The sequence below is a fragment of the Cyprinus carpio genome, chromosome A11, assembly GCF_018340385.1.
Source record: "Cyprinus carpio isolate SPL01 chromosome A11, ASM1834038v1, whole genome shotgun sequence".
NCBI classification, from domain to species: domain Eukaryota; kingdom Metazoa; phylum Chordata; class Actinopteri; order Cypriniformes; family Cyprinidae; genus Cyprinus; species Cyprinus carpio.
In genome coordinates this window covers 15,713,493-15,725,152 of record NC_056582.1, presented here as the reverse complement: position 1 = coordinate 15,725,152, position 11,660 = coordinate 15,713,493, and the positions used below count along the sequence as shown (strand labels likewise).

Genomic DNA, 11,660 nt, shown 5'->3' with positions numbered 1-11,660 from the left:
ATTCTCCAAACTGTGAGAAACAACATCTTAATCATTTATTTCATTTTTTTTTTTTTTTTACACATTTCATGAATAATTATAATTAAGTTTTTGGGAAGTTGCAAAATTACAAAATTTACATGACATTCAACAACCTGAACTAACTTTGCCTTCTCATTAAGTTTATTTATTTATTTAAATATCGGGCATTTCTAGCCATTCATCATTACTGGTGCACAGCCCTTTATCAAAAAAGTGTGCCCATATTTTGATAGTTCTTTTTAATCCTGCTTTGGATATAAATGGATGGGCCTATAAATGGTCCTTTCCATAAGCAGAGGGTGAACCACAAGGTAAGGCTAAAAGTAGCCTTATCTATTATGTAGGCCTAATCTATTAAGTCTGTACATTAGAAATTCGTTTTTGTTTTTAAGCAAGTACAAGATATGAGTGTGCCACAAGATATTTTTAATATGACTGAATTTGTATTTAACTTATCCACTTCATCCAGCGCTCTTTATGTTCCCTTTGTTATTGTGGTGTGTGAAACCGCTGCAAACCATCCAGTGTGTGAGTGAACTGTCCAAATGAATCAAACTGAGTTGCGAACAATTTCATACCTTTTTGCAAACCCGTTTGACTGATTAGTTAAAAAGAGTGATTCATTTGCATATCTGGCACCACTTGTTCTGATTCTAAACAGTGGATAGAATACACATATGACTTGATGAAATATTATCAGAGAAAATGATTCTCAGGTTGGTATATGTCAATCCTATTGATACATAAGGATCATCAGTAATATTTTACTGGAGCACAGCAGAGTTTTAGTGGCCTGCATCTTTCTGCATGTTGGTTAAACCATATGACTTTCATTTGCCTGATGAATGTTTTCAAATGTCTTCCAGAGAGGTATCTTCTAAATATAATCTTTAAGTTTTTTAACCCCATTTTTTTTTTTTTAATAAGATCAAAAAAGGTTAAACTGTTGGTCGATATTATCTGTTACCGCACTGGTTTAACCTAGAATGCTCAAGTGCATTGCATTGTGGAATATGAAATATACAGTATGGTATTATAATTGTATTATGATTTTGAACATATGACCATTAATATTGCTTCTAATTAATGCCTTTATTTGGTTGGTTGGTTATTTATTTATTTATTTATTTATTTATTGCCTACATGTCGGATGAACCATGTGACTTTTTTATTTGCCTGCTGGTGAAAGTTTTTAAAAATGTATGTTTTACTTGACATTTTTGACTTCATGCCTTCCAAAAATATCAATATGAATTTTGATTTGTAAATGAACAACATGCTTTTAGACATTAATTGTATAGATTAACTATATATTGTATGTATATTCAATTAAATGAATGGATAGGAAAAAAGATAATCACCACATCATTGGCCTATTCACAAAATATTCAGTTTTTTGTCCCATCCTAAGCTGAAAAGAGATCTATGCCTCTGTTTCCATGAAATTTGGCAGAACCAGTGAATTGTCTTGTATTTTCTGCTTTGGTAGAGTAAACATGGGGGAGACGGGGAGCAAGGTGGTGCTGAGGGAGACATCTGTGGACGGAGTCCAGCCCCAGGTAATCTCCATGCAGACATCAGCTTCACAGCCCAAACACACTGCACTCTACAGAGATATTGTGCATGGCCAAAACAACACAAATCCTTCTCTAACAAGTAAACAACAAAGACTAAACAATTAGATTATGACTTCTTATGTTGAGTAAAAAGCAATGTACTAATCTGTTGATGCATCACCGTTTAGTCCATGACCATCTGTGCGTGAAAGGCTCACAGTGTGCGTTTCACTGCTATTCCATTAGCAATCCCTTTTGATTTACTCAAACTCACTAGCTGTGATGCTATACAGGATGGGATCAAGATGCAAAGTCTCTCTCATTACTCCTCAGAATATACATTTTTTTATTATTACATGACTTGTTTTTAGTTTTAACTGGTTAAACTGGTTCATCTGACACTGAGTGGTTTACATGGTAAAACCTTTAAGACTACTATCTTTTTTAATCTCTACTGCATTTGTTCAGCACATTTAAAGGTGTTATTTTTAATAATAATTAATAATTATTATTTATTTTCTGCAATTTTAATAATGAAAGAATATTTTAAATCAAATAATGATGCCCCAATACTATTTTATTATATTGTATTGTGAAGAAAAATGTATCATACAACAAATTTTGTATTTTTGTAACCGTTGATGAAAGCATTTTATTTTTTTTTTAATACACTTTGGAGAGGATGTCAGTGCTATATTCAGAATACAGTAATCTCACTGCTGCTCCTGTTAATCCCAATGAACCTCCAGGTCAGTTGGTCCAATCAAAGCCTGCTATAAGAGTCACATGTCAGGGTCCTTAGATGAGTGAAGTGCAGTAGTGCAGATTTAGCACCTGCAAATGGCCTGATACGATTTGTGTTGGAGAATCTCTGCCAAAAGACTTGCCAAATTAGTGACTTGACTAGTGCTTAATGTAAACAACATGTGACTCAAATTCCAATTTTTTTTCAGAAACAGTACATTTATCCTTGAATCCCTCATGTAACCTTTCCTGTAGTCCCCTCAGGCATGTCAAATGTTGATGTTCGCTTTATGTGATTAAATTCTCTTGCTAGATGAAGTCTGCATGTCTTGTCATCTTGTGACACACAAAAGTTCTCATGAGATTTGAAGTTTGATTCTCCCTATGTAGGAAATCTAATAGTTCAGAGAAGGGAACGCACTGAAAGCAGAAAATCAGCAACAAAGTGAATCGATTTGCAGGGATTAATATAAACAACCGCTCTGGTCTGATGGGGTTTAGAGGGGTAAATCTTGGGATTATGATGTCAGGTCAGGCGCTGTGGTGGAAATTGAATTGTTTAAGGGAATCTGGCGGCCAGGATTATGCCACAATCAGTGCGGCGATGGCAAGAGTTAGATCTTTGTCTACACAGTGGTACCTAGAGTGTGACTGCGATGGAATGGGGGTTTCCACCTCAGAAGAGGAGGAATTCCATACGGAATCTGCACACTTTGGATTAGAACTAGTTAAAATAGAGTCATATATACACATAATATTACAGATGGACCTTTACTTCTGGTGAGTGTAATTATGATGTATTGTTGTTTTAAAGAGTTTTGGTCAGCAACTACTTTTAGACCCAGAGATGCACTGTGCTTCATTTTCTCATTTATTTTTGTTTTGGAGTGTGGAATTTTGATTGATTGCATTGGGATGTTATAATATTAAGTAGCACAAGTGTCTTCAAAATGGCAAATTATAAGAAATGTTTCTTGAGCACCAAATCAGTATATTAGAATGATTTCTGAAGGATCATGTGACACTGAAGACTGAAGTAATAACTGCTGATTCTTTTTAAATATATTAAAAAAGAAAGCAGTTTTTTTAATCAAATAAATGGAGCCTTGGTGAGAATACGTAAGAGATTTCTATTAAAAACATTTTGAAAATCTTACCAACCCCAAACATTTGAATGGTTGTGTATATATAATGAACTAAAATAGCCCCCCAAAAAGTTTTCCCACCGTTAATAATCCTTTAATGTTTTTATCCATTTTAATAGCCAACACCAGCACTTGCCATAGATGGGTTAACTAAAACCAGCAAGATGAAGGTGAAATGGACCCAAGTGGGCCTGGTGTTTTTCTTGCTGCTGTCCATCATCATGACTTCGTGCTTTATTTGGCAGTACCAGCTGCCCAAGTTAGTGCTAGGTAAGTGGTCCACAGGTCGTGTTTACTAACCTTTACTTGATCTGATTGATAGACAAATATATTTTGACAAATTTTTTTTGATGTTTTTTTTATATTTATTAATTATTACAAATATATGTTTGTTTTGTTTTTTTATGTTGTTGTATGTGAATGTTTGAGAGGTTGTGATTAGTAGATCCTATTATCTGCTGTCTCTGAGAGTGGGGATTGACTTTGAATGCTAAAGATGGTAGACAGTCTTCTTTTCTAGGTAAACATGCAGTGGAGCTACATGATTAGTAGATCCTATTATCTGCTGTCTCTGAGAGTGGGGATAGCGGGGACATAATGAGGCCGATTCACGATTTCCTTCTCCCCAGTCTTCCTCCACAATCCGAAAGTTTAATATGCTAATTTTTTGAGAAGGACCTGTATGTAAAGCTGTTTTGTGCTGCTTTATCTACATAATGAGGCTGATTCACGAAACCACAATCAAGTTTTATGCTAATTTTCAGACTTCCCCACACTAAACATTATTAATTGTCTTACCCTCTTCGTGAGCTGAAGCTGGGTTTAAAACTGAAATGGGAGTTTTTAAAAGCCTCAGAATCTTTTGCAGTTGTTTAGGTGTTTAGAGTTAATTAGAACCTTTTCAATGATCTAAATATTAACCTGAATATATTCAAGCTTAGAGAACCTTTTACATGATATGCTAAAAAAGACAGTATTTAAAAATAAAACCTGAAATATTTCAAAAAAAAGCTGCTTTCTGCTTTATCTACATAATGAGGCTGATTCACGAACTGGTCTTTCACGAAACCACAATCAAGTTTAGGCATTATGTAAATTTGTTGGTTGAGTTGTATTTAAATATGTGAATATAGACAAATTGATAGTTGATATTATTGTTATTAAAGTAATTTATAATAAAATGGTTATAAATTAAATATAAATAAAATAAAATAAACTGAAAATATTAAGCTTATTCATAATATTAATTAAAACTATAGTAGTATATAAATAATATTAAAATAACACTGGTCATTGTCATTCTTTTAAGTGCAAACACAATCTATAATATGCAAGTTCTCATTAGGTATGCCAGTGTGCCTCATGCTCAACAACCTGACACTCAGAACTGGCCTGCAAAATGGATAATTGCAGCATGCTATTTGGATTGAGTACTAATTTTGTGTCCATTGGCTTTGCATAATTCTTTTAGTCATTTGGTGCCTGTGCAGTTCATTCTTAGTGAATTCAACTCTAAGAAGTTTACTCCCTTTATAAAGATGAATTTCTTCAACCCACATGATGGCTTACATTTTATTCTCAAATGTTGTTTAAATTTTTTTCACGTCTTTAAAATGGTCAATCAAGTTTATTTACATCATGCATGATACATTCTTCTATATATTTTTTAAACCATTAAAATGTGTCTAGCTCTCTGTTCTGTTATGGAAATAAAGTGGGGCTTAATTATTTGTATGTGTATTCAAAATTAATCTGTCAGCTTTTTAATTAATTGTTCGAGCTCATGTTGTAATTTTTGTTCATTTGGGAACTAAATGTGCTATCTTTGGTAAATTTCAATGTTTATGCAAAATTCCTTAAACACTTGTCTAAGCTTTTCCTCTTGCACTGTTCACTTTCTCTCTTTTTATATATTTGTATGACTGTGGGCCCATTCTTAAGAAGAAAATACTGGGGAAAGATCCAAATATGTGAGAATGTGCCCTCGCTTCCCAGAGCCCACACCTCTTGAACATCCCATCCCCTCTTTGAAGGAGGCGCTTGAGAAGGTAAGCATGTGAAGATCGAAAACTAAACCCTACACTGGCAAAAAATCATATTTAACCAGTATTTTTGTGCTATGATTTTGCCTTTTGTAGGATTACGACACATTTTATCTCCTGGATTGCTTTCTCCTTATTCAAAAACTCAAGTTTAGTTACTGTATATCTAAATCATTATTTCAAAATGTCCACTCGCACTTTAGATGCCATTAGAGCAAAAGCCTTGGCTGAAAGTGCACCAGTTTATAAATGCTGTTCTTTCATCTGTACCTGTGGCCATTAAAAGCATAAAACAGCTTCATTGCTCTTGAAAGCAGCGGTAAAAAATAATGTACTGCTGCTGCTGGAGGCATTCGTGACAGCACCTTAAACATGTGTTACATGAAGTGAAATTAAAATGTCAGCTGTCGTAATCAATGTACAGTATAAATCAGAGCCGGCGCCAGCCCAGCACTGATGAAGGGGTGGCTGAGGTGACGAAAGAGGGGGTGATGACGTAGCACAAAAAAAAAAAAAAAAAAAAAAAAACTTTTTGTGGTCCATTCACGTATTTGTCGGATCGTAAACAATTTGGTCTTTAGACAAAAACAAGATTAGAAAATACGATTCATTTGACATCATTGAGTGTTGGCTCATAGAATAAGTACTTTGAATTTTTAAAAAAAATGCTCTCTGTATTTAAGGACTTTATTATTATTATTATTGAAATGTGTAATTTCTGTGCCACTAGCATCATCAATACTGACAGCCATTGATCGGTTCAACAGAATGTTCTGCCCTAAACTCATGCCATTTCTGTGCCACTAGCATCATCAATACTGACAGCCATTGATCGGTTCAACAGAATTTTATTTGTTTGTATTGGAAATATATACTACTGTTGGAATCAGTATGATTTTTTTATTAATATAATGTTTTTTTGTTTGTTGTTGTTGTTGTTTGTTTTGTGTTTTTTCAGCAAGGATGCATTAAATTGCTTAATGTAATAATGTCTTGTCATTTGTTTAGGTTGATGCACTGCTGCGGAATAACATCAACCCCATCAGTCTGCCCTCATTGTCAGCTATTGTTACTTACAATGACACAGTACTGTGGACAGGGAACTTCGGCAACAGAAATGGTAGTGATCCAAACTCTGCACCACCAAATGAATACACCATTTACAGGTAAGGAGCATTTATCTATATTCCATAAATCGGCAACAGAAATGGTAACAAAATATGTAACACACACACACACACACACACTTGTGTGTGTTACATATTTTGTACATTTTTTGAAAGTTACATTCAGTAGAAGAGTTTTTTTGCTCCATCTGAGTAAGAATCAAGCTGTAGTTTTTTTGTTTTATATAATAAAAAATATTTTTGTTAGACCTCAAGTCTGGATCTAATTCAGTATGTGACTAGCAACCTCTTTTTGCATTAAAAATACATTCAAATTCACTTACTTTGGTTAATATTGGTTAATAAGAGATATGATAAACTTGCCTCTGCATCACCATCATGCAATAAAGTCTGGCCCAGAGAGGGAACGTTACCATAATTGCCAATTAAGTGTCTGTGTGCCTCTTTTATTCACCTTTCCCCCTTCTCAGTGGTCCTTGATTTGAACCCATATAACTGCAATCATTCATGCATCATCACCTAAGAACTATGCTTCTCTTTTTCATTGACGGAGCACCCATCTCCACATTTAGAGCCCAATTATATGCCTAACCTGATTTAATCAGTCCAAATCCACTTCTAATTTGCTCATTTTACATTATAGATTGGAGCTGTCATTTCAAGCACCACAGCTTAGTGTTGTTGCGATTTCAAAGTGGACAAAAGAAAACTAGTTTTCTTTATTGAGAGCCATGGTCTTTTGTTTTATAATTTAGGCACATGTCCACTTTTAAAAATCAGATCCAAATGGACATGAATACCAGCACTATTTTAAGGCACATATTGAAGCACTGCATAGTTTTGAGCATTATATATTCAAAATGAACATCCACTCCAGAGATTGTAATAACAGACAATTATTTCTATCTGAACTATGGCCTCCAAAATTACATTTGTACAGTTTATATTAAAGGGAAAGGGTTTGCACAAATATTCAATAATTTGCTTTCACATCACGCACCAATTTCCCTTTAAGTTTATAAAACATCTCTATGGACTGTATTGTGCTGTATTTAAGGCCAAAGCTTATTTCTTAAGGCCCTGAGGGTTGGCAGCTGCATGGTATGGTTTTGAATACAGATGATGAGGCTGGTGGTTTAATCAGACCTTGAGAATGTATAGCCACTTTCTCTGCTTTCTGAGAAGTAATGTTTTCTGAGTCACTGAGCTGCTTTTCTCTATAGTTATAGCTGTAAGGAACATCTTGTACACAACCTAGCAATTGTTTTCAAGACTAAAACTATTGTAATGGATTATGGAATGGTTTTATGGCATTTTCAGAGTCAAGGTTATTCCCAATATAATCCATCTTTGAGTTGCGAGGTGTTTTGACGTGTTCTGCTCACATGGCTGCGTATATAGGATTTATGAGGGCACACTGTTAAGAGATGTCATTTTCATAGTTCAGAAGGCTGAGTATGAGCTCATAAACTACTCAATGCCAGTTTCAGTGTTCTGAAGCACGCGGGGTTGACCAGCCAATCAATGCTGCACAATGCAAAAGACTTATAAAGTCAGGAATTGTTAAAAGCCTTTTCATGGACATGTGAAACCTAATACGACAGTGAAATAATTTGGAATTATGACATTTTTATTGAAATAAAATAAAATAAAAAATGTTTTATTGAAAAAATGACACCAATGAGTCAGAAAAGGTTTACCGTAAGGATTTTGTGATGACATCCTTTGATGCTCAAAGTAGCATTATACTTCACTTGATGTCTAGCAATTCTATTGCATTTTCATGATTAATAATTCAATTTCATTGCTGAACTTATAGCACCAATGCAAAAGCTGTTGCTATTTTCTCATAGTTTATGATAATTTTCATAAATAATAAAAATCTTATTTTGAGCACATTGAATATAGACAATGTCTGAATCTGCTGCACACTTGCCCCTTCTGTAGGATTGCCAGTGTATCCAAGATCTTTCCCACCCTGATGCTGTATAGACTGTGGGAAGATGGCAAGGTGGCCTCTCTGGATGACCCCCTGGAGAAGTATGTGGACAACTTCACCATTAAAAACCCCCTGGGCAAAAGCAGAGACTCTGAGCTGAAATACGTCACTGATGGGCTGATCTTCCTTGACAGCGGTGAGGTTCAAATCCGATCGTCCTCTGTAACATTAAGAAGAATGGCCAGCCAGCTTTCTGGTAAGTTTCCAGCTTCCAGTCTTTTGTCATGAAGCAATTCCATGATTGCACAATCACCGAGCATTTGAATAAAAACATTGTTTATGCACAGCATGTAATAACCATAGCAGCAGGTCAAAATTAATGTTTCTTTGAGCTCAGCGGTGGGCCAGCTGTTTGACCTTAATTACTGGTGGTGAACACGGAAAATTTAGTGGAAAAAACTCAAGAGCTCAGAATTAAAAAAAAGAAATGATTCTATTGCATTTTAACAGTAATAAAAGTAATGTAGCTGTAGTGTCTGGCGACGCCTTCACTTACTTGATGTGTGTAATTACTGATCACAGCTGCTATGCCTGTATGCTAGTTAAACTGAAATGCAGATATGAATTGAATCCCTTTCAGTGCAGAAATTAAACAGTCTTTAATGTAGAAAGCGCTCATCAGCGTTAAAGTCTATTGCTGTTGCTGTCTTTAGTAGTTTGTTGTTGTTCCATCTCATCCGTAAAACGATGGACAAGGACAGTGTTCTGGCCTTACTTTGCTGACTAATGATGAGATTTAGTTCAAACACACACTGAATGCATACATTAGCGTACACATAAATCCAAAGTATATTTTGGGCTTTAGAACTAAGAAGAGTTTTTCATACTGTGCCTTCAAAACTTAAAATGTAAATGCTCACAAGCCACTGCTTTTTTAATTCCAATATAGGTTGTCCAAACTGTCCAAAATCCTTCAATAACTGCTTCTTTGCAGAGCCTCCATTACATTTATCTTACTTCATCTGTATTTCCTCACTGTAACTTGGGAAGGCCAAGTTTCAAATGTAGAAATTTAAATGATTTATTCTTATTGTTGTGAATGTACAGGACAAACTATTTTTGCTGCTTAGTTTCAATACATTCTCTTACTTTGGAAAAAATGTTGTGTTCTGAAAGTATTTGTTCATGTTTTGACCCCTTTAAAAGAATATGAATTTCCCTAAGCTGCAAATGTTCGTATGAGTGAAGCAAATTACTTTTTAAAGAGTCACAATTATGCATTAGTCACAAAATTGTATTTTTTGCAGGTCTACCCCGAAGACTCCGTGGAACTACCTTGCTGTGGAAAGGGAAGACCAAGTCTGCAATCAACCTCCTGCAAGATGATGTGCTCGTCGCTGATCCAGGGACCAAGTAAGTTTCCGCCGCATTAATTTAGCTGATTCATGTAACCAGATTTGTTCCTATCAGCTACTCATTTTGTGTCATCTGAATTGCTGTTTCTTTGTGGAAAGGTTATGGACCATGACGATAATGATAATAACTTTTCTGTTCTGTTCTCCTAATAACACTCCTCGGAGGCAGAATGAAGACGTAACATACTGTTCTCTTCGATTTTCTCTGTTAGATGTCACTACAGCAATTTGGCATTCTCTTTGCTTGCCCATGTCCTCTCTGAGAGAGTTGTCGGTATCAGTTACCAGCGATGGATTACGGATAACATTCTGGGCAGGTTGGGAATGGAGGACACAGGGTTTGACATCAACCTTGGGATTCAAAGTCAAATGGCTGTAGGTGTATACACCAGTGGCCAAACGGCACCTCTTTATGACTTGGGTTGGTACCGCCCCTCAGGCCAGATGTATTCAACAGCTGCAGACATGGCTAAATTATCAATGATGTTGCTGGGAGCCTATCACCGCAAGCTATTGGAGCCCGACACTTTAAAAATGATGCTAACCCCTTTGTTTCGCTGTGAAAAAGACTACTTCGCCAACCGCACCGGAACGCCATGGGAAGTGAATGAACAGATGGGATATGAGGTGCTACGCAAGGATGGCGATCTGGATGGCTACTCCGCTATGTTCTCTCTGGTACCTCGCCTTAAGCTTGGATTGGTGGTGCTAATGGCAGGCACACGGCCACAGAACCAGGATATGGTGTCAAAGGCCTACTCGTTTATCATTCCTGCCATGGAGAGGGCCTTCAGGGAGGCCAAGCGGTTTCTTATTCCTCCGCCCAATCCTGCACCCTACGTGGGCTTTTACACTTACAGCAACATTACGTTTTACGAGATTAAAGCGGGGCCAGATGGTGTCTTGATCATGCAGCAGTTTGGACCTCAAATAGAGGATCTCATCCCTGAACGGTATCGGACCATTAAATTGAATTACCTTGTGGACAGAGTCTTTAGAGTCGTGTTCGAGAAAGAATATCCTTGTGTGCTGCGTGTCAACACTGCGTCAGTGTCCCTCGAAGCCCAAGACGGGCAGCTGTTTAACTTTTATGTCTTTGACAAGAAAGGCATGTCTCCTGGATTCGACGCTCCAGGGCTCAACACATATAATGTGGTTAGAATATCTCGCAGACCCACGTTCTCTAACTGAGGATGAAATGGTTTCTGAAAAACTGTGCTCTGAGACACTGGGGGTTTATTTATGAGTGATTGCATCAAATGATCACAGAGGATGATTACCACTGTCATTGTTTTTCCTGTAATAGCTTGTTTGCCCTGAGAAGAAATTTCAGCTTAACCTATTTGGTAACCCTTTACAATAAGGTTCATTAGTTAACATTAGTTAACTACTTAAGTTAACATGAACTAAGCATAAACAATACTTCTACAGCATTTATTTATCTTAGCTAATGTCCATTTCAACATTTACTAATGCATTATTAAACTAACATTAACAAAGTTTAATAACTATTGTAATAAATGTATTGTTCATTGTTTATTCATGTTAGTTAATACATTAACTAACATTAACTAATGGAACCTTATTGTGAAGTGTTACCACCTATTTTTGCACACGTTCATATGCTTGTATATATAGATGTCCTTATATTTTCTTATCTACTCGCCATTG

The 11,660-nt window shown here is 35.9% G+C and overlaps 1 protein-coding gene across 3 annotated transcripts; it reads left to right on the top strand.

The window, feature by feature from the left end:
• The first annotated feature begins 1,517 nt into the window (after positions 1-1,517).
• LOC109071516 (putative beta-lactamase-like 1) lies at positions 1,518-11,413 on the top strand. 3 transcript variants are annotated; one of them, XM_042766499.1, is made up of 7 exons: positions 1,518-1,622; positions 3,586-3,736; positions 5,408-5,514; positions 6,517-6,674; positions 8,583-8,830; positions 9,882-9,987; positions 10,202-11,413. In XM_042766499.1, exons 1-7 carry the CDS (start codon positions 1,518-1,520, stop codon positions 11,178-11,180), a joined length of 1,854 nt encoding a protein of 617 aa, XP_042622433.1. In that variant the 3' UTR covers positions 11,181-11,413. The 3 variants fall into 3 exon arrangements, with proteins under 3 accessions (XP_042622433.1, XP_042622432.1, XP_042622431.1); XM_042766498.1 differs by lacking the exon at positions 1,518-1,622 and adding an exon at positions 2,734-3,101 and having other exon boundaries at positions 5,411-5,514; XM_042766497.1 differs by lacking the exon at positions 1,518-1,622 and adding an exon at positions 2,734-3,101.
• Positions 11,414-11,660: the final 247 nt, after the last annotated feature.